Source organism: Dermacentor albipictus, chromosome 2 (assembly GCF_038994185.2).
Source record: "Dermacentor albipictus isolate Rhodes 1998 colony chromosome 2, USDA_Dalb.pri_finalv2, whole genome shotgun sequence".
Taxonomy (NCBI): Eukaryota; Metazoa; Arthropoda; class Arachnida; order Ixodida; family Ixodidae; genus Dermacentor; species Dermacentor albipictus.
This window is the reverse complement of record NC_091822.1, coordinates 108,107,091-108,130,795: the sequence shown is the minus strand read 5'-3', so window position 1 is coordinate 108,130,795 and position 23,705 is coordinate 108,107,091. Positions and strand designations below refer to the sequence as shown.

Sequence of the window (23,705 nt, the reverse complement as noted above, 5' to 3'; positions counted from 1 at the left end):
GCTCGTAGAAATTGATCTCGGGGAGCGATTGATTGACAATGCGGTGCTTTTCGTTTTCCGTTTTTGTTTAAAGCAAGATTGTTAACGCCACTACCAACGTATGTTGGCCAAACTGGCTGATGTTTGAATTCTAAATTATCTGCGCACGAGTTCAATTTAATGAAGTGCAAGCAATGCAATCTGGGTCATCACTGTGCACGGTTCGGCTGCGCTGTGGTGTTTGAAAAAATGCAACTGTATTGTTAAAAAACACAATAAACAGACGAGAGGAAGAATTATCGAAGCAGATTAGATTTACAGACTTTCCGAGCAATGTGTGAGCACATTCTTCTTGGCAAGGAAAGGGTGTTCCTGTGCAGAGTGTAAACTGTGTCCTTTGTGCTGTGCCGACAATAAAAGTGTGCGCCCTCTGAAAAATAAAAGAAAAAGTGCTTAAGTCAGCGCTCTGGATGCCCCTTCTATGCTCACCCCTCGCGTTGCTATTGCGCTCTGTTATTATATGATTGTAACGCACAGAAAAATTATTGGTCGGGTAGTAACGAATAAACAATCACTTGGAAACCGTTGCTTGCGTATATACTCTTACCTTGGCTTGTATCGCAGTAAATAGATTCTTTTTCTTTTCTTACACTTCTTGCATACATGTTAGAGGCACAGGATAAAAGTACAGAACATTCCTACTGAGGAAGTCCCTTGCGCCGTCGTTAAGTACGTTGGTGGGACAAAGGTAATTTAATAAATCCAGTCCATATACTTTTTCGCGGGATCGAATCCCGGCCACGGCAGCCACATTTCTATGGGCGCAAAATGCGAAAACACCCGTGTACTTAGATTTAGGTGCACGTAAAAGAACCGAGGCGGTCCAAATTTCCGGAGTCTGGCGTGCCTCATAATCCGATCGTGGTTTTGGCACGTAAAACGCCATAGTTTAATTTTCATTAATCTGTATTTTCGCACTTATAAATATTACTGGAAACTGTTCCCCCACCCCAACTCGGAGGGCTGTTACATCGGTGCTGTTGGCATGCAAAGTTACAGCGCTGGCTGCCCATAGCGTTCACGCAGAGCGACTTGCCAGTATACACGTGCCTATAACGGGCAGCGAGCATTGAGCTAGACCGAGTTAAGGCGCTCTATTGAGTTGACCAACTTGCTAGAAGGGAGCACGTGTATACCGATAGGTGTATGCACGCCGACCCGTCCAAAGGATGAACGGTGCGCACCTTCTTGCCGTCAAGGCAGAACTGCTCCTCAGTTGGGTTAAACGTGTGCGCGGGCAGCTTGCCGCAACGAGACACACTGTCCACTCTTGCGGCAGAAGTTAGGTTTTGCGAGCCGAACGCCTTTGAAGTGCGTGTTCGGTACAGGACGAAGCAATCTGTGAACTTTTTTTTTTTCCTCTCTAAAGATATCGCTGCCTCTTCCCGTCCGTCCCGCTGACGGCAGTGTTCCAGGGGACCGGCCGTGACTGCCTCGCTTATCGTCGCAGGCGTAGCCGTCGGGCCCTGGTCGGCGTCCGGCGAGCCGGCCATGTCCGGGCAGTTGGTCAGCTGGATGCACCGCGTGCTGCCGTTCAGCAAGAGCGCCCGCAGCCCCCAGCACTGCAACGCGGCCTACGACCACGCCTCGTCCAACGCCTCGTCGCGGAACGCCTCGCCGCTGCACTGCGCCTCCTCACGTGAGTCGACCCAAGTAGCCTCTGCGGATACGCGTAGCCAATTGGCGTAGCCCACAGCGTTTCCCACAAAACAAACAAACAAACAAACAACTAGAGCGAATTTTGGCTCTATAGTGTGTCTACGAGAGCTACAAGTGTGGCGATTTAGCCCGCCTAGCAACAGCGGTTGGTATGCGCGTTTGCCTAAGCTTCGTCCTCCTGGCCTCGAACGTCTTCTTGACCTTTGCCGAATTGATCACACTCGTCAAACTATTCCGTTAACTGCCTATCCAAACTTGCCAGCCTTTGCTGGCTAGAACCAAAATCTTAAGGCGCAGTCGTAACCAGGTCGCACGTGAACTCGCAGAGGCTTTTTACATTGATAAGTCAGGTGATGATTGTGTAAGTGATTCCAGTATAAATTTGTATAAGAAAGAAAAAACGTTCTTGGCATGTGCGCTTAGGCAATGATTAGGCAATAAGAATCTAGGTACATATATTTGTGTTCCTTCTGAATAAAATCAGTCGCGAGTTTGCGCCCGTCCATGTCCTTACTCGTCCGTGTCTTTTTTTAGCGCAATTCCCTTCTTTAACTATCCAAACTACCCCGATGATTGCGCGTGTGCGGAGAGTGTAATTGCATTACTGTGTTAGAAAAAAAAAGTTAGCGTTTGCAAATTTAGGAAGACAAAACATATTAATTTCGCGAGAACGTTTGAAGCCCCAACAAGTGTGAAGATTAGATAGATCGATTGATCTACTGTACCGCGTGTTTTCAGCTGCCAGAGCAGCTTGACCGTAGCAGCGGCAGAGTTCCGTTTACCGTAGGAATTTTAGTAAAAGACCTCGTGGTGTGAGCTTTCGCTTGGATGCCCGTTGTCCTGCGAGATTTGTAAGAGACTGCAACGGGTTTCTGAAGAAAAAAAAAAGAAAAAATTACAGGCTCTCTTAAGATCTCTTTTAAGAGGATAATGGTGAAAGCCTACTCTCTCTCCCGTTATCATTCGCCTCTTTCTCTTTGTCTCTTCTCTTTCTCTTCTTTCTTTTAGTCATTACTGCTCACATTACTGCTCACTACTAAACATTTCTAGTCATCTGTAATCAATTGGGGTCATTACATCATTACAAGCCATCGTTAAACATGTTGGTCATATCATAGTCATTAATAGTCATTACAAGTCATTTCAGTCATTATTAGTCATTACTGGTCATTAGCAAGGATTTTTACTCATTTATAGTCTATTGTAGTCGTTATAAGTTGTCGTTCGACATATTGGTCATTTCATAGTCATTACTAGTCATTGCAAGTCATTTCAGTCATTATTAGTCATTACTGCTCACTAGTAAGCATTTTAGTCATTTGTAATCAATTGTGATCATTACAAGCCTTCGTTCGACATATTGGTTGTTACGTAGTCATTAGTAGTCATTTTAGCCATTACTTCTCATTACTAGAAATTTCTAGTCATTTCAATCATTTGCGGTCATTACAAGCCGTCGTTCGGCATATTGGTCATTTGGGAGTAATTAGTAGTCATTACAAGCCAGTAGTAGTCATTATTAGTCATTATACTAGTCATTATTAACCTCCACCAATCTCTATTATAACGTTATCATTCACTAACTGTCACTATCAATCATTTTTCATTCTTTAATCTGGGTTTTCTGTCTTCATATGGCGTGATGACGCTGCGGCGGACTCTCCGGCGGTCAGGTCTGCTGACACAAACTTCATCATGAGCATAGAAAGGCTTTCGCCTTAAAATTGAGTTCGTGATCACTTTAGTCAAACTTCAAAGGAACAACACCATTGTTTATTTTTACCTCAATAAAAAATAATAATTTGGCTTGTTCAGGACATTTATTTTTTCGTCGACAATGAGGAAATAACAATGCGCATAGTAACAAAGTTGGTAAAATGTAAAGATAAATACGGTCAGGAATGGCAGTGACCCAGGAAAGAACGTTAACAGTTCCATTTCATAGTACGGACGACCGTGCTGGGTGCGATATATTTATTTATATTTATTTATTTATTTATTTATTTATTTATTTATTTATTTATTTATACTTCTAGCCCGCCTCAAGGGGACCACTACAAGAATGTTAATACTCTTGTAGCGAGATATTCCTCGTCGATCTAGAGACTACAACTTAACATAACTGATCACAGCAGACAACAGGGTGCATGCCCGTAGCACAAACAAAACAGTAAACGCTCACAATGCAAAAAAAAAATGCTCCCATTCATAGTAAAGACATGATAGCGCACGCTTACAATTTTTCACATAAAAGGAAGTGAAAACTTCCCTCCCTTTTCGTATCTCTTTCTCTCTAGATATATGACAGATATGATGATGATAACGTTTGTTTTATTATTTGGTTATTTTTATTGTCTCAGAAGCCCCAAATATGGTATAGTAAATCGTAAATGAGAGGCAATCAAATGATGATGGCTTTGATTATAGAACTTTTGAAGCGGATCACAGCGGGGCATGGCGTCGGCTGGCAAGGTACGTTGTGCGGTAACCGGAAATGCAATCAGTGGACGACGCCCTGTGCTAGCGTCAGGGCGGTGTGCTAGAACATGTCAGACATTCACATAAAACGCGCACACGGTGTGGCTGTAAAAGGCACGTTTTTGTTGCCAGATGGGCCTCGTGCTTTCCTCTCCTGTATATCTGAGCGATATATCTGATTCAACACAAATCAATCAATTAAATCAGTGAAACAATAATAAAAAACGCAAATAGAGAAACTATCACGCACAAGGCATTGGTAAATTTTATATGTATCTGTGTGCTAATATATATACGATATCACAGTCAATAAATAAGCTAATTGAGGCTTTTAAGGCGGGCCAGTTGAACAGTTCGGTAATGAGTCTTGCCATCTATCCACACGTGCATGCGGTTGTACATTTCGCCGCGAAAATTTAAAGTCGGTAAATGCTGGTCGCGGGAAATTTCGGCATTATAGAACAGCTCGGCTTCCCTGGCCAGCTGTTATCACATAACGGTGCGTCTGATCGCGAGATGCACAGTTGACAGAGTGCTTTGATGCTTGACTGTGCTCAGTCGTTGCTCAACATTTGTTATCATTTAGACGCAGCGATTAACATTTTTTTCGCAAGAGCTGTTGCTGCTTCATAAAAGAGGGAAAGTGAAATTTACCTAGCGAAAAAAAATTACAATTGCGGATGTAAGTGGTGTTCCTGCGAGTACAGTAATTTTCAAGTATCACAAGTGGCAGATAGCACCACCCTAGGCTAGCCCCTGAGCTGGTCCACTCAAATAGGCGTACGTTACTTGAACGATAAATCGAAAGGCGTAATCGAATAATTAACAAGAATTATCTAATTAATATTTTATCTAATTACCTTACGGCGCAGATTGCAATTTACAAATTGAGGCTGGTGTGGAATATCAAGGAATATCCACTTGAAAAGAATTCTGTGGATGCACCATTTTCGAGATATGCGCCATCGAACTTGCGGTAAAAATGCAGCCATTCCACATGTCTAACAAAATGCCGTTTTGTGTACTGAAGCACAAAAGTAACTGGGGTAACCCTGAAAATTCATTCCAATTAAGTGGATGGGCCCTTCGAACTACACGGCCACAATTTGCAAATTTAATATGAGCCGTAAGGTGATTAGTTCAAAACTAAATGAGCAAATTTTTGTGAATTAGGCGATTATGGATTTCGATTTCTCTTGCAAATAATGTCCGCCTGTTTGAGCAATTCAGCTCAAAGATTAGAAAAAGTGAGAGAGAGCAAATGACAAATGAAAGGCAGGAGGTTAACCAGGACTGGGCCCGGTTGGCTACCCTACACTGGGGAAAGGGAAAAAGGGGAAGAAAAGATTAAAAGAACAATAGAAATTGGGGATATCGGTTGGTCACTCAGTGCGGATTGCAGACGGTGACTCAATCCGGCAGCTTTAAGATATCGCAGCAGCATTATTGTGGCCTTTTGTAGTTGCGATATGCGAGGCCATGATCCCAAGATCTTGTTCAAGGGGAACAATTTTCTATCTAACTGATTTGGAGCTGTGCAGAGGCCATGTCTTTCATATTCAAAAGGTGGGCAGTAGCACAGTACATGTTCAATAGTCTCCTCGACACCGCAGGCATTGCACTCGACGCTACCAACCATTCCAATAAAACACGTATATGCATTGGTGAATCCGACGCCCAAGCGTAAGCGGCACAACATTGTTTTCTCATTTCGCGGAAGCCCAGGTAACAGCCGCAGTTGCATAGATGGGTCGAGGGAATGCAATCGATGCTGGGTGAATTCAGGTGTGTGTCACTTCGATGTGATACGGTGCGCTAGGTTGCTTAAGAGGAAGCTTCAGCTCGGGCGCCCCCATCTAAATACATGTAAAAGGAGAATTCGTTTTTCTCGACAACCACTGGCACCAAGTTTGACGACGTTGGTTGCATTTAAAATAAAAACTTAAACTGTAGTGACTGTTGGTATCGTATTTTTTATTTAAGCTGAGAATTTCTTTTTAGAAATTGGCAAATATCTAAAATGCTCAGCAAACGGAACTGTCAAGTTTACAACTCTATAACTGAGCAAGTAAGAATTATATTTTAATTTTGTGAATTGTATATAGTAGTACATCTAAGGCGGACAAAATTGATATGTTACACATGAATCTGAAAAAGAAATAGTAATGTAGAAATACAGCTTTTTTTGGAACCCTTGTACACAATGTAACAAATTCACATATAATATTAATTGGCGTACGGTATTCGTCCGCTTTGAATGATCTAATGGATGCCGTTTACAGAACCGCGATATCTGTTCTTGTCGCAGAGCTATTAATTTATAATGTTCGCGCGTCTATTTTTTTTCTAACATGCGAATTCTTTAAAATAATTTTAGGAAAATTCACGCCCTTATTAGAAATTCCGCTTCAACAATTTGACGTAGTAGTTCTGCGGAAACCCGCAAGGTGGAGAGAAGTAATGAATAAAGGGAAAATGAGACATCCACCTGTTCGTAGCAATTGCTACAAAGGAAACCCGTACGGGTTCCTCGAAAGAAAAGCCTCATGGTTGAAGAAAAATTTTTCCTGGTCCCGGACCAGGATGAATTTTTCTTCAACCATGAGGCTTTTCTTTCGAGGAACCCGTACGGGTTTCCTTTGTAGCAATTGCTACGAACAGGTGGATGTCTCATTTTCCCTTTATTCATCCGCTTCAACAACCACTAGAATTTAGCTCTCTCTCTCTCAAATACAGCAAATTTTATTAAAGTCGGTCCAGGGATTATCTCAGAAAAGCGTTTTTGCGTTTTACATGTATTTGAATTGGCTGCATCGTAGTTGGGCCCGAGCTAAAGCTGTTTCTGTACCGCGATAAAGGTAAAGAAACAAGGGTTGCTCCTTCGTGTGCTTTCCTAGCAGCCTCGTCAGCGATGTCGTTTCCGGAGATACCGCAATAGTCCGGCAGCCACTGAAACACGACGTCGTGTCCTTTCGCGATCATGTGATGGTGCACTTCTCGTATCTCCGACACAAGTTGTTCACAGGACCCGTGACGAGGAGCTGACAGCAGACATTGTAAGGTCGCCTGCGAGTCGTAGAACCAACAAGTTCCGAACCGGTTGATGTCACGTGAGAAATCGTGTATTGGATGCTTATTGATCGTGATGGTATAACCACTGCGCCGGTGGAGCTGATCTGAGTGGAAGAGCCATCCCTATATATGTGGACTTGGTCAAAGTAGAAAGTGCGCAAACAATCCAGAGCTGCTAGCTTCAAGGCTAAGGTAGGCAGGTCGGTCTTCTTTCTCATCCCTGTAACCGTAAGACATACTTGAGGTTGTTTTAAGCACCACAAATCCAAGGTTGAACGTGCCGAGGTTGTGAAGTCCGATGGTAAGGAGGCACGATGGATGCTGACCACGTTGGAGAATGATGCCTATATAGTCGTCATTCTGGCAGACAGGCAAGAGAGCTTGATTGCATCCGTGAAACATGAGGAATGTGGGCCTAGGCGTGTCAGTGCTAATGTAAGTAGTGATCGCATGGTCTTGAGCCATTATAACTGTGAGCTCAACGAGTAGAATTGTGCTATCTCTCACAGGGGATTTTTAAACATTGGTTAAAGTATTCGGAGAAACACCCCGTATAGGACGCAACAGCAAAGTGAACTAGGAGTGAGTGAGGGAAAACTTTATTCGAAATGCCCGGCGATTTGGGCGGGGTGGGGCCATAAGCACCCCAGCCAAGGTGATGGCCTCGAGTCCTTGGTTGAAGTAGTAAAGGCAAGGCGCAGAAGACCACTCAAGAAGAACACAAACGACAGAACAGGCGCCTGTCCGGCGCCGTTTGTGTTCTTCTTCTTGAGTCCTGGTCTTCTGCGCCCTGCCTCTACTACTTCAAGCATGAACCAACTAGCCCAAGCAAGAGTTTTACCTGAGTTCTTGGACTAAAGCGAAAAAGATTCCTGAAGTAGGATGATGGTCCTGCTGCTCCTACTCATGACGTTTGGAACAGATTTCATCACCTTTAAAGAAAACGCAGTTCGCAGGTTAATGCCGTCATGTTTACTCTCTTTTGGACCTATTTTGAGGCCTGGCATATAGGTACTGTACAAGTTTACCCACACATGACTTTGAAGCGTTTGTACCTATATGTACCTATATTCGAGGAATTGGCCTCGGGCTATAGATCGTCTTTCTGTAGCTGTTTTGCATCAAAGTTACCAGCTCAACGTAGCTTAGTCTTAAACATTCGAAGGAATAGTGCATTCTGTCGCAATGTACGCATTTGTGTACACGACTTCTCTTTGAGAGCTTTTTATATTGGGTGTGACGAGAAAAATAACCAAGGTTGGGGATTGAGCTGCCGCAAATTTAACCTGTTGCATGCTTAATGTCGCTTCACATTTTACTTCAGTGCACCGAGTACCGCTGCGAAACACCACTTTGGTGAAGGCACTGTCATGTTCGACGCGATCTTTGACGCGCCGCCTTCCGTTGGCATTTGAGAAAGAATAATTTCTCTCTAGTCGTAACACTTGTGGCACATAACTTGTTTATGAGCAACGCGAGAACACGGTAAGAGCAGGAGTCGACGTTTCGATAAGTGTACTTGTCTTTTTCAAGGCGACATATCACAAAAGACAAGTCCACTTGTCGAAACGTTGGCTCCTGCTCCCACCTCGTTCGCGTGTGTTCATCGTCTTGAATTTTTATATCCCGCACTCCCGTGTTTTCCCTAGATTACTTGTTTATGCGCTTCGAGCCCGTCATTCGCTTCTGTTATTGGAAGAAAAAAGAAACGACATAATATAATAATATTTGGGGTTTAAGTGCCAAAACCACTTTCTGATTACGAGGCACGCCGTAGTGGAGGACTCTGGAAATTTTGACCACCTGGGGTTCTTTAACGTGCGCCTAAATCTAAGCACACGGGTGTTTTCGCATTTCGCCCCCATCGAAATGCGGTCGCCATGGCCGGGATTCGATCCCGCGACCTCGTGCTCAGCAGCCCAACACCATAGCCACTGAGCAACCACGGCGGGTGCGACAGAAAAGCTTGCACACTAAATCGCTGCATAATTATTCTGCAATTCTGAACACTGACTAAATCAATGCACCAAGCACCATCCTGCCATCTTGATTTTCGAGCAATGAAGAGAGCCCGCTTGGAAAACTTTGACACATTTATTCACAACCCAAGAGAATAGGTGACTTAAGAGGTTTATATCCAGTTCCGTTTCGCCGCTATTAGCGCTGCAAAGGGTCAGCAGTAGCCGGCATACTTTTTTTCTTTTTCAAAACGCGACCAGCGTTTTATTACAGAGGTGACTCGTCTACACACGTGTGCTTATGCAATGTGATAGAATAAAGGAAAGTGGAACGAACGTGCGTTGCTCTAGCGCTGACACAATCACCCGCTCGAGTGCAAAAGACGTTCGATTAGATAGCTACAGAAGTCGAGAGCACAACCCCATTTTGCATGAGGACGGTGGCCCACTATTTTCTTGCACGCTTTTCTTTTCGACAGGACGTCGACACACTTTCGCTTGATGATACAGAATGCCGCCACTCGAGACAGGTGTGTGCCTGCATCGGATGCACAAACCGACCCGAAGTTGTTACACCGATGTTTACCTCGCGTGCTTAACTTCGTCTCACTGTACAAGTGTTCTTACAGAGTTCGAGGTCTTATTTTGTTGTCTGTTTGATTCTTTTTTTCTTGCGTTGTTATTAGTGACGAAGACACGTGACATTATTGTAGTACAAGCGAGTGAGGAGGAATCCGGTGGAGTACGGCGCGCTTCTGCCGATCTCTCGTTTCACGCTGTATAGTTATACACCCGCCGTGGTTGCTCAGTGGCTATGGTGTTGGGTTGCCGAGCACGAGGTCGCGGGATCGAATCCCGGCCACGGCGGCCGCATTTCGATGGGGGCGAAATGCGATAACACCCGTGTACTTATGTTTAAGTGCACGTTAACCCTATCAGTCACGGCGTATACGTTTCTGGACGCGACTTACTTATGCCATTACTTTGCAGTGGTTGCAAGGAATAGACAACGAACATTAAGCTTTGAGCAAATTGTCCATCCTGCTTCCTTAAAGTACACCCATTTCACTTCTGAGTGAATTTTGCTGCTTCAGACGACCGCTTTGGTGAAGACACTAGCGTGTTTGACAAGACATTCGAAGTGGGACGTTTTAGTAGTAATTGCGAAAGATTTTTTTCCCTCGTTTCAATGCTACCACCCAATAATTAACCTGTGCATGTAATTCGAGCGGGTGATTCATTATTTTTAATGAAGAAACGTAGCATGAATGCCTGTGCAATGACCGGGGTAGTTGGAGAAGTATGGGAGAGGCATTTGCCCTGCAGTGGACGTAAACATGATGATGATGATGTAATAATGGTGGCTGTCTATAAAATGCAGAGTTATTCTCATCCCACCTTGACTTGCTTTCTATGGAGTCTCCAGCACCTTGGCATAAAATTATGTAAATTTCACATATTTATCGACAGTCGAACGTAATTCATGACTGAAGGGGTTAAAGAGCATCAGGTGGTGGAAATTTCCGGAGTCCTCCACTACTACGTGCTTCATAATCAAAAAGTGGTTTTGGCACATAAAACCACATATTTTTAAAGTTATAATTATGTTGATAACCGACTAGCTTTCATGTCCCCAAGTCCGTTCACTTGGCAAAGAGGTACGCGCCATAGTGGACGCATTCGAATTGCTTTAAACAACCTCGGGTCCTTCAACCATCTGTGTACTTTCCGCTAGCACGCTCTAGATCTGTGCAAGAGAAAGTGTGCTCGAGTCCAAGGGGCTGCCGGTCACCAGGGCAGTCGGAGGGCGGTAAACACGTCAGCGCTTCTTCTGTTGTTAACAAAGAAGGCGCGCAGGCGCAGAGGCACTCGCCCTGCTACCGCCGAGGCAGATTCCACGCCAACAATGGAAGATGAGGGAGTCACGTGACTGGAACGTTACCAGATGTCGGCGACGCTCCCCGGTTGAAGGTGATCGAGAGCTCCTGCGAACTTTCTGGCTATCAAAGGAAGCAGCCGAATGTTTTCCGAGCGCTCGATTAGAACCAGCCAAATGTACTGCGTCACATGTTTTGTGAGTGAGTGAGTGAGTGAGTGAGTGAGTGAGTGAGTGAGTGAGTGAGTGAGTGAGTGAGTGAGTGAGTGAGTGAGTGAGTGAGTGAGTGAGTGAGTGAGTGAGTGAGTGAGTGAGTGAGTGAGTGAGTGAGTGAGTGAGTGAGTGAGTGAGTGAGTGAGTGAGTGAGTGAGTGAGTGAGTGAGCTTTTATTGCCGCAGGCCACACTTTCGAATAAGAAAAATGTAATGCGTGCCACCAGAGCCCTATGGCGCACTCGAAAACGAGCAACCGAGTGTATACCATAGTTTCCGACAATAACTACTAGAGGGAACTCTGGCGCTGCAATCGTTCAGCCACCATGGGAATGGTGGGTAGTACATGGATTTGTCTGACCATCGTGCTTGTGGATTCAAAAGTTCTTGTCGCTCTGTTTGTTACGCGTTTTATGCCTTCATCGTCGTCGATTTCAGAGCAATTTATACATCTCGAAGTGCAGAAGACGCTGCCAACTAATTGCAGCGGTTCAGCTTGTTGAGCTGGCAAAATTGAAACGCACCAAACCTCTCAAGGGACTGGCCAGCGCCTCCTCTATTTTAATGCTATCGCGTTAAAGGCCCAGTGTCGAAGAAAATTCGGCGTCCAGCGTCGACCATCATTTCGGCAAGGATCATTTCGAACCACACATACACAACCACGCAGGCCCTCCATGTAGCGCAAGGAAGTTGCTGAACTAATTTAGTTTCTCAAGGCAGAATACCTCAGAACATACGTTAAGTATGACTTAAACACAACCTACCGACATGATAACGTCGGATTGTAATTTGAATATACGAGAAAACATTATTCTGTCACGCGGAAACTCAAAACACAAGACCCTTTTCCAGCGTTTAAACCATTTATAGTGTGGCCACTGCCTCCGAGCTTTGCGCGCGCCGTCAAACGCTTATCTCAAAGGACATAAAGCGGCCATCCCGGTTCCTTGCAACACCTCCAGATGGCGCTCGCCTCCGCCGAATCACCAGCCACTTATTTAGGCACCACTGGCCTCCTTGAAGCCCTTGGGTTCAGCGGAAACAGTGGTAAAGCAAACAGGTCCGCAATAGACATTATAGTAAGAGGCGATTGGAGGATTGGTGGAAAAAAAGTAGGGAAACGACAAAAGATGGAGACGTACAACAACACAGTTCGCAATAGGGGATCATAAAATTTGGACGTGTTAGTTCATAGTGTTTTTTTTTTCTTTTTTCATTGGTTAACCTAGGTAGTATATCAGGCAGCATAGTAGCAACAGCTTGGTGGCGCAACCCACCGCCCCGTTCCAAAGGGGACGCTCATAACATCCATCCTTCCATCCAACCACGGCCCACGCCAGAGGCCGCGTTTCTACCAGAAAGCTCGCCTTCGTGCATAGCGTTCGCCGCCAGCGTTTCCCGTTAAACATTACGCTTACATAAGTTACAGTTACAAAGAAGCGTGAAGCAGTCAGATGAAGCTTGAGCGTCCTACACATTTTTTACGTTGGCTTGCCCGTGATAAATTCATAAAGGCGTTTTATTTCGTTTGTCAATGCATGCCTCCGTGGCGGAATAGTTTCAATATCGGGCTTCGGTGCTAGAAGTGCCATCTGACAATTTTAATAATGTTTCTTTTATTGCGCATTATCTTACTGAAGATGACTAGATTTCAATATCATGAAGCCGTTTAAAGCCAGAAGGACGAAGTTTAGGCATGTGCTTCCCATATTTAATTTTCATGCGTGCCGAACCGTCCCTATTGCAACTCTTCCCTCTAGCAATTACTGTATGCGATTGCATGGTGCATGCCATGGAGGCAGGAAAACGTTAGGAAGGAGCATCGCGCAAAGCGATTGAAGCCAGACGTGTAGGCACAACACTTCATCGCAGCTCAAAGTGAGCGGTTGGTTTTAGTGTTCCCACTCTGCAGGCAGAGCCACGGCAGGGCAGCTGAACAGAATAAAAACTACTGGTATATAGCTACTGGGAACCGAACGCTTCAGCAAATCTCGATTCTTGCTACGTGATTTCGATGCAAGAGGTCACGTGGTGGGCCACCACTGAGCAAATGTGTGGGCCTGACGGAACGTTCGCTCGCCAAGGCTGGCTGCATGGCGTAATGCTCGCTCTTAACTTTTTCCTTCCTCCTTGGTGTATACCATAAGTAAAGCCGTATTTAGCGCTCGCACATTTTTTTCTTTCTCTATGGCTCACATTTCTATTTATTGTGATAGCAATCATACGGACGCTCCATGCGCACAAATGTCGTAGGCGGCGCAGTAGGAGATCGAGCCATAACTTTTATGCGAAGCATATTACGAGAGCACAACCCAGCTCCTCAGGCGCGGCGGTGTTGCCTTCAATGACCTTTGACCCCATGCCATATCACGTGACACCGTGACGTCACGACAGAGGAGAAACGGGGCTCCAACACGCGCCGTCGCTCGCGGCGTCGCGGCGGTATATAAGCAGCTGCGCTTGCCTCTGCTAGACATTTTCTAGGTGGGTTTGATCGGACGCGGTGAGCGTCGAGCAACGCAGCGTTCGGCGCGACAACGAAATTTCTAGGTGGCTTTGGATCAACTCTTGCAAGATGGGCTGGGTGGGAATCGAACCAGGGTCTCCGGAGTGTGAGACGGAGACGCTACCACTGAGCCACGAGTACGATGCTTCAAAGCGGTACAAAAGCGCCTCTAGTGAATGCGGTGTTGCCTTAGAAACGAGCTGTTCTCGTGTGTCGCTTGCTCAGGCGCACATTTCGTTGCCGCGCCGAACGCTGCGTTGCTCGACGCTCACCGCGTCCAATGCGGGGCGCATAGTCGCTGCGCCGTAGCCCATTGTCTTACACCCCTTGGCGGGTCGACGGGAATGCTGTCGCGTTCCACTCTTGAAGGCGAAGCATAGTAACGCATGAGTTGTTTCTTCGTCTAGCCGAACCAAATATAGCCAAGCAACAGCAGTTCACCAGGCTAAACAGTGGTTCAACAACTAAAATAAAGGCTAGTATGCTTCGCATCCTGGGCTTAACCTTAGCTAAGCCACAGCCATTTTTTTTCTTTCTCTATGATCGAGCCACGCAAGAGAATGTTCGCCTTCGTGCATAGCGTTTGCCGCCAGCGTTCTCGGTAAACGTTATGGTTATACAACCTGCAGTGGCCGGGAAGCATGAAAAGCACTGAGCGGTCTTTGAATGCTTGCGCGTTCTACTCTTAAAGGCGAAACTTAAGCGTCCTCCAAATTTTCGTCGGACTTTTTAAAGAGTAGCTTTCTTGTCGAGTTCCGCACGCTTTTCTGTATACGTACTGGCCTGTAACCGCGAAAGCCACGGACGCAATGCTTCAACGAACGCCACAGAACGGCGTTTCTCTCGGCCGGGACAGCGCGTTGAGACGCTTGGCGCGTATCGATACGCAGTTGCGCTAGAGAAAACGGACGCATCGGAAACGCCACGGGTGGGAGGAGGAGCGAGGAAAGAGAAGCGTTCTTCTCTGGCGACTGCTAGGGTGCCTCGGTGTCCTCCTTGCCCGCCGCTCCGTACAGAGTGGAGACAACCGCGGCGTCTACCACGGCGTTGGCCACAGAAGTGGACGCCGTAGTGGACGCCGTAGGGACGCGTGGCCGGCGCTCGTGTGTCTTGAAACCAATCTGCGACGTGGCCAAAGTGCGCGCCTGCGCAGGCCTCACCTTCAAAGCGATCTGCGATGTTTGCAGAGTGCGCGTATTGCCGGTAGCTTCGAATGCGCTGTGTTTTCGACGTTTCGTTCGCGTTGAATCGAGAATGCATGAAGGTCAATTCGCAGGCTGCTGCCGCGATTCGTCACTCCAGAATTTCGATAGCGAGTTTCCGCAATCATCGAGCGAGATATGTTCATGTTTACCTGTGCGCGCTTGACACCATGCTGATTAATTTAGTTAAAACATGTTGGCGGGCTAGTTGGTTTGAATCCAGGATAGAATGTGTAAGCGCAACTGAACAAGGGCGTAGAAGCAGACACACAGACAGTGCTGTCTCTGTGTATCTGTTTCTTTCTACGTCCTCGTTGAGTAACGCTTACACATTCTATGGTTGTTAATTTAGTTAGTTAGCGTATCTTTACAAGTTTACACGGCCGACAATACTACTATCCTTACTTCGTACAGCCATCTACTAAATTGCTATCGCAATCGGTGCTTCGCCTTTCGGGCGGTACTGCGAATTTTTGAACCACTGCTTTGATTTTAACCTTCTTGTTTTTGATCTACAGCATTCTTAGGAGAGTGCGTATGTGCCACTTGATGCTGAAGCTTATATAGCATGACATTTTTATCTCATTTATGGGTATTAAAACAATAAACCATGACATAAAAATCTGTACATAAAGTGATTAACTGTGGTGGAACAAAGAAAACTTCGGCAACATGTTAAACTCCTGTAACACGTGTAGGCGAAAGCCTGATGCACGCTTGGTAATGCCTTAAGTTATACGATCGGAGGCGTCGGACTTCTTGCAAGATCCAACGAGTCGCGATGTGAAGTGCACGTGTGGCAAGCCGTTGTCTGCGAGCTTCGACCTCCTCTCTACGGTGCCGTCTCGCATCGTCGCGTTGCTGCTTTCGCAGTTCGGCTTCTTCGGTTCTTTTTCGACGCTTAGCTTCGGCCTCGCGCTCTCGTATAGCGGAGCCGTACTCGCGCCAACGAGGTTTCTCTTCGACATTATGTTGCATCTCTCAACAGGGGAGATGCCTTGCTCCCGCCGCTTCGCACGTCGCGCCTCGTTTCTCTATTGGCGAACATTCTCGGCGGTAGCTTACTTCCGAGATGGGCATGTATGCAATGCTTTATTGACGGTTCGGACGCTTGTTTTGAGACTGTTCTTTAATGAAACGTACCATGTTCTGCGTGTTGTATGGGTGTTTTCAACCTTTGTGTAAGCCATTGCGTTTTTGCTTGCTTACAGGGGTATGCATGAGTCAGTGCTGATGATGATAATTTTTGTACCCCTCGACTAGACTCCCCCGTAGAGGGGCATGAGCAGTTGCAACGAGCGACCTAAGGCTCTCACCCTAATATCGTTGGAGCCCGCGTTTTGACAAGAACATTTGTCCTCGCCACGGCAGCAACTTGCCTGAGCAAGTTTTCATTGCGATAGCAGTTGCGTGGACGCTCGCGGCGCGTTCTCGCCGTAGCCGTGCTGTCGTGGCGCGTTCACGGCCCGCGCGCGGGACACGTGAACGATGCGCATCGCAATTGGCCGCAAAAACGACGGCCACGCTCCACTGAATCGGCTTTGCAGGGGGCAGAAACGTTGTGCGCACGCCGCGCAACCATTAGCATTACTGCCGATCGGTAATGTGCATGCCACACCGTGAATATGCTGGCCCGAGCGAAGCGCGCACCAAACCTCTCGCTAAAACTTCCCAATACTTTCTTCGGTGCTTACAAGCGCTAATGCCGTTCCGTTGCTCTCTTTGCGTGCACAATCGGGCTGTGACGCCTCGAACTCCTCTGGCGGTGCGCCTAATCGCGGCAGCGTTGTGAGACGCCTGGCAGATGCCAGGGTGATGCTTCTGTGCTGGGCGGCAGCAGTTGCCTGCGTCGCCCCTGCGTGCTGTTAGAACAAAGTCCGACAAGCTCGAGCACGACACTCAATATTGATATTCCCTTTCGGGCTCCACCCTTCGGGTGAAGCTACCAAACTACCTTTTCCTCCTGTTTCCGCAGAGGTGTTTTGGTCAATAGACGAAGGGAGGTTTTCCCACACAACTACATGGTGGAAAGGAAAAGCCAGAAGGACAGTTGTAGAAAAAAGCACATTTACAAAAGCCAAAGGTCTTCTCGGCGGATATACTTGTCTTCGTGGTCGCGTGGTTCGTGTGGTGTGGATGATTGATCACGGGAGGTGTTTGCCACCAAAAGCGATAAAGCGCCGGTATGTTTCACAATTCTCAGCACGTACAGCTAGCTCTATTTACAATGCTTCCTTCGCTATAATCGCAAAACATTGCATTAGCCTGCAAGTCGTCGCTACATCCACGTCGCATACCATGATTCTATGCGGACTTGTGTTTGAGATTAAGCAGCAGGTGTAATTTAAAAAGCTTCGAAATAAAATGCCATAGCACGTATAAGGTATCTGACTGTTCAGCCTTAAATTGAGACCATTCAAGAAACCTCCGCCTAACGTAAATGCTAACCAGTGCGTTGGATCTGCAAAATAATTATTTTTCGTTGAGGCACAATTTTAATCACAAATTGGCCTACATATAGTTAAGAAGCGGTCATCTCTTACTGGAGCATTGCGCCCGTGTCGCGCCCCTTGCCTCGGGCCCGGGCCGCAGGCAAGGGGCGCGACAAGGTGCAGCACCCGTCAAGGAGGAGGAAGTTAGCTCCCAGTCGCGAAGCGTGTGCAGAGCCATAAAAAAAATTATCATAAAAATAAAAAGAACAGATCACCCCCCTCCCCTTAAAAGAAGCAGTCCTCTAGCAAATGGAGACGCATTATTAATCTTCCCATTTCAGTATAAGTTTCGAGACCCAAACTACTGTGCTTTGAAAAAAGTTTATTTCAACAAGTGACAATACGAACACTGAGTCACAATCACGGCACAATTCCACCAGGACGATAACATATACAAGAAATGAAGCATTGTATACACGGCACGTTCTCAAAGTAGCGTCCGAGTCCTCAATCACTAACATATAACCACGTAGACCCACGGAAAAGCACAGTTACACATAAACTAATTGTCACATGTATAAAATGATTTTCCATATATACAGTGTACACAATGGTTATGTACAGTGATGATGTGACAGAGACACTGCAAACGTAGCTTCGCCTAATTATTATATTCTGATTCCACGATCTGATTGTGAGGCACGCTGCAGTAGAGGACGGCGGGTTCATTTTGATCACCTGGGCTTCGTTAACATGAACCCAGTGCAATGTACACGAGAATATTTAACGCGTTAGCGTTCTTAGGTTACTTCACGCACTTTCCGGGGACTAAAACTGTCTATCTATCTATGTATGTTTGTCTCTAATCGTTTTCCCCACCTGCTTGGGTCACTGGGTAGTTCATGGTCGAATTGGTAGAGCATCAGGCTGCTCTGCTGAGATAGCAGGGTTCGAAACCAACCGCAGGACCAACTTAGGTCACTTAGTATGTGGCATTGTGTAAATATGTAGAGCTCCTTATCGTCCTCTTTCATGCCCACATGGGTCAAATTAGATTGTTGCACTGGGTAGGCATCGCTGTTCAAGAAACTCCTTGACGCCGACGTGTATCACTGGGTATGGGCCACTCGATCTGTGCTGGTCTTCAGTGAACATCTTTGACGCCAACTTGGGTTACTGTGTATGGGCCACTGGGAACGTGCCGCTCTACAATAACGAAAGCGATCCGTTAAGTGTCTCCGATGCTTGGTGGAATCTAGCGCACATTCGCAAGGCTTCCTTAAGGACAGCAACCCGACGCTTTAGCAAGCTGCACCACAAATGCACTGGCCGTGTGTCGCTTTTCAGTGAACGTCTTTCAAACAAACGTTTTTGCGAGCTGCACCATGAACGCACTGGCTATGTGGCGCTCTTCAAAGAAAAAACCTCTCGTCAACTTGGGTTACTAATACGCCAGTGGGTATGCGGCAGCCTAGGGCGCAATTCCCAGCGTTCGCAGGCACCGGCGCGTCACGCTTCTCGTCTCGGAGTCCGCGCGCGGACTTCTCAGCCGCTCCACTAGATGGCGCGGCGTGTCCAGAAAGAAGCACGAGAGGCGGAGCCCAGTTGCAGCGTGACGCGTTTCTCAGTGTCTGCACGCACCAGTGTGCCACGCATTTCGGATGCCGTGCGCCGGCTTCGCGGCGATGTCGCTAGATGGCACCGAGTGTTCTCAGAGAAGCGGGAAAGGGGAGTTCCACTGCAGTACATGCCTCGTACATAACTCGCTCCGATTGGGGCACTGCGTGATCGAATGCTAGACGCGTCGACAGTCATAGGGAGATGGGCTCTGCCGAATGTTTTCGCATGCGGCCGCCGCAGCCCCGATCGAACCTGCGAGCTCGTGCTCCGCAGAGCCGCACGACGCCATAGCCACTGAGCTACCGCGGCGAGGGCGCTTCGATCCGTGCAAGTGCGACCCTCGTGCACATTGACGTGGTCTTTCCTGTATACGTGATTGTTATTGTTCCCTCTCCGATAGCGCACTATATTCAGAGTCCCTTGAGTGCACTCGGTGAGTTTCCGCAAATCGCGCATGAATGGTGGCCAGACGTCTCTGCCGCTGACTTGCCTACAACTTAATCGACTGTCCTTGGTGGTAAGGGGCCCGATACGGGCACTGTTCTACGCGGCACAGTGGCTCTTATCTAGCGGGATATCGACGCGAGGAAGCGTCCTTGCTTACTTCCTCTAGAGCAGCGTGCAGGAGTACCTCGTGGCAAAGTGCCGTGAGGTCGCCCACCGCAGTACGCGATGCCCTTCGGCTGCGGTTTTTGGAGCGTGAGCATCGGCGCACACTTGACAATGGCCACATGCGGTCGCCGAAGAGCTTCACAGTGCGTGTTGCGCCGATATTATTGCACGTTTCAACAAAAACGATTGCGCGGGCGCTGCTGTTTTTCGCCGCGTGTTGGGTGACCTTGCAGATAGCTCGGCAGCAGCTATTCACCGAAAGCTTGCTCGGGTCCTTGAGGAACCCGTGTGACGCACTCGATGACCCCAGAAGCCCCTCGACGACAATAGAATACTAGCTATGACGCGGGCAAACAACACTGACACCGCTAGCGCCATTGCTTTAGTTATGGCAGGTCTGTTCCAAGGTCTAGGTAAAAACGACTTGCTTGCGTTCGATTGGCTTGTTTTCATGCATCGGAACGTTCTAGTGCGCCCACTTGCGCGTGACGTTCTGTGGTCAAGGTCGCAAGAAATGTGAGAAGACAGTATGCGAAACGAGACGGCTTCATGATAAACAGCGAGAACATGCCCGTGAAATACACCAGCGATGTCCGTCTACGCGCTTGTTCTTTTGGCCTGTGCAGATAAAGTATCTTTCTTTTCCATCTTCGAAGGAGTATGAACCACAATCGTTATCGCCGTTGGTCATAAGAGAAAAGTCAAGGAAGTTGGTCGAGAAGCCCTCAGACCGCGGGACACAGAGTAATGAAGAAAGGTGCGGCAGGCGTTTCCCTCGTTGCAGATAAGAACACTGGCTCTCAACGAAGAACTATGCAATCCTGTAGGTCGACCGAGAGGCATAGCATCGGCTGCTCGTAAACACTCTGCATAACAAAGTCATGCGCAGTTTCTTATTGTGCTCATCCTTAGCTGTATGGTCAGATCACGTGGTCTCTTTTCATCATGCCAACGTTGAAGACTGGGCGTGTTGGTATAGCATATTAGAGGTTAGATTGCGCAACATTTGACGAGACACACAGAAGAGGAACACACACCACAGAGCGCTTGATCCACAGAGCACCACAGATCCCTCTTAGAAACCACTACTCGCTTGATTCGGGTAACAAATCGAACACGCGTCCGGTTGACCTACGTGCCTTTATTTACACGCTGTTCAAGCTCAGTGGTTAAGGCGTTGCGCTGTAGAGGGTGAGGTCACGATTTCGATACGAGCTGCGGCGGGTGCATTTCGTTGGAGGCTAAATCCCAACAAGAAATGCTCGGCTTAAAGGGGGACACTAAAGGGAAAATGATTTCTGTTGCATCACTAAATTACCTTTCTACAACACCAAAAACACCACTCTTACAACGATAAGACGTTTGGTAAGCCAGAAAAAGCGCAAGAACGAAATAGGGTGGCGACGCCTGCTTAATCCCGCACCTGGTGGCTGTGACGTCATGGATTTTTATGGCATCTTCTAGGGCCTACTAATTATATATAGCGGTACAGATTGACTACATTGTGTTCTACAGGAACCAAATATTAAACATGGCAAGTTTCGGGAACCTTTACTCAGCCAACGCGGCCCAAATGCGAAAACATACTTTGCAATGCCTGACGTCACGCTGACGTACCGGCGCTGGGGTTTCGGCGCGAAATTCAAATACTGATACTTGGACCTTCATTTTCTCATCTAATAATCAAACGATCTTTTTGAAATGACTACCTGCAGGGTTCTGAAACAATGATTCATTAGTCTAAACTGATTTATTGTTTTGCTGTAGTGTCCCTTTAATCCGGAGTCCTCCACTGTGCCGTCCTTTTTTCATCGTATCGTGGTTTCAGAACGTAAAACCCCAGCATTTAATTTTTCTCATGTCATTACTTCCTTTTCAGTGAGAGATCTCGTTTCATCGAGGATGGACCAAGCATAGCCTAAGGAAGAGAATAGTTTGTTATTTCACCGGGTCAAGGCTTTCGACAGAATCGGGCACTTTTTTCCGCAGCATGCGTTTGTAATACTTGGTTTGAACGCATGTAAGCGCTTTCGTTGTGACGACCAAACCGCATGGGCAGCGCAGATTGTAGTCAGTTTGAATCATACACATCAACAGCCCAATTTCCGTACCTTAGCGGCGAGCCTTCTGTTCTGATTTTTTGCTTACGAAGATCACCGGACGGTGGTAATTCCGAGCGGCCCCTGTATCGGCCGAGTCTCTTATTGCTGAACCAGCCGAGCACGTCTGACTCAAAAATGAGAAGTAGCTTTCATACAAAAATGAAAGCCCTGTTCCGTAGCCTTCTCCATAACGTCTGAAAATAGTTTCGGAAGATAAAGTGAAGGTTCCCTAATTCCAGTGTGCTTGGGAACATTCAGTCTGTGGCTTTTTGTTTTCTGCATACCTGGGTTGCCGTACGATATCCTATAGTAAAATAAATGCTTGCAGACTTTCTTTTGTAAAGAAGCTGCATAAGGAGCCTGTGTGAATCTCCATAATTAATCACTCGTAGTCTGTGCCGGTCTCTTCGTATCCCAGAAACTTTGTCCCTGTACACAGCCGCAGCAGATGACGAGCATCCGTTGCACATACGGGACCGGAGCACTTTGGTGACATCAGAGGATCTTATGTGCATGGCCCTAGGCTCAGGTTTTGGAAGGCTGGAGGGCCACCCCAGGCCAAAGTCTCCAGAGAGAGACTTTCGCCACCCGAGTGAGATTCTGGCGAAAGGAGCAGACATGCAGGGGGATTCAAGCACTTTTGCCGCATCGCTGAAGACATCTCCGTGCGGCAAAAATAAAGCAGGGGTCGTTGGGAAGGGCAGTCGGTGCGTTGTCAGGTGAACGAGAGGGTATGATTTCATCTGCTACATTAATATAATGGTCGTGCCATTGTCTACGCGGCAGTGTGCTTTGACAGTTAGTTGGTACACGTGAAGTCTTTGAATACCTTCAGAGATACACGTTGTTCTTGTAACTCCTTTCATCTGTTTCACAGCATTGAGCGAGTCGAACGACGTCAATGTTCAAGTTGCGAACAGCTATGATCACATCGTGTATTTTCTGTATAGCTTAAGCCATAAAGGATCTAGTTTTGCTACGTAGCTGAGAGCAATATGAGTATTGACGTGCTCGGGCTGATGAAGATTGTCCTCTGAATAGGTGCGCCAGCGTGTATCAGACATAGTTTCCTTGGGACTCTATCCTTTGGTGCAAGAGGTGACTACTTACTTGTGCGAAGCTTTGTTGTCTTATTGTTGCTATATATAGCAAGCACAGCCCCATGGCGAAAGGTTCGTGGGGGAATCTTCGTTCTCATAAATGGGAACAGATGATCTTTTTATGCGGCAGACGGGTTAGTCGGCGTGCTAACCACGTGACTTTCGCAGAGGGCAAAACTTGCCAAAATCATAGGCCTAACAGTGCTGCGAAACGAGGCCAAGGCGTGTGCCCGAAACACAAACGTAAGTTTCCACATTTCCGCAGCGTGAGAACCAATCTCTAGCACATTTCCTGCGCAACTTAGTTTTTAAAGTTAAGCCAAAATGACAAAATTGACGCACGTATAGTGCGAGAATCATAGACGTAATGATTTCTGTCAGCGGGTATTGGACAACTTATGCTGGTTCCGGTTAGCAAAATCCCAACCAGTACGCAGAGGTATGTAGCATGCTGGATGTTTAGAACGCTGCCACTTCAGAGTGTTGACATGTGTTGTGACCAGACCACACGTACGCTTGCGGACGCACGCAAGCTCGCGCCCGCGCATGCGCAGACAGTGCGGCACGGCTCGTACGCGTCGAAACGCGGCACGATCTCGGTGAACCTACTCCTCTCTGTTATCGCGCGCTTGGGCTACCCCCCGTCGGCGCGCCTGGCTGCGCAGCTACGGCGCGGCACATTCAACTCTCAGCGAAGTATAGCTATATCATGCAAGAAAGTGCTTAACCTTTCCTTTGTGTGATGATCTAACAGCTCTAAAGATGTAACAGTTACTTTTATAGATATCGAAGCATTTTGCAACTCTAAATAACAAAGTACGAAGTGGTGTCTTCCGA

The 23,705-nt window shown here is 47.0% G+C and overlaps 1 protein-coding gene across 3 annotated transcripts in view; it reads left to right on the top strand.

Moving 5' to 3' along the window:
* LOC135914886 (aromatic-L-amino-acid decarboxylase-like) overlaps window positions 1-23,705 on the top strand; it is a 168,429-nt gene that overhangs the window by 87,877 nt on the left and 56,847 nt on the right. For 2 of the 3 annotated variants that reach the window (XM_065447810.2, XM_065447811.1), the window contains one exon: window positions 1,490-1,678. In XM_065447810.2, the coding sequence (XP_065303882.2) occupies window positions 1,490-1,678 (189 nt within the window). Of the gene's footprint in view, window positions 1-1,193; window positions 1,216-1,489; window positions 1,679-23,705 lie in introns of those variants that run through there. The other variant, XM_065447812.1, reaches the window with a different exon arrangement.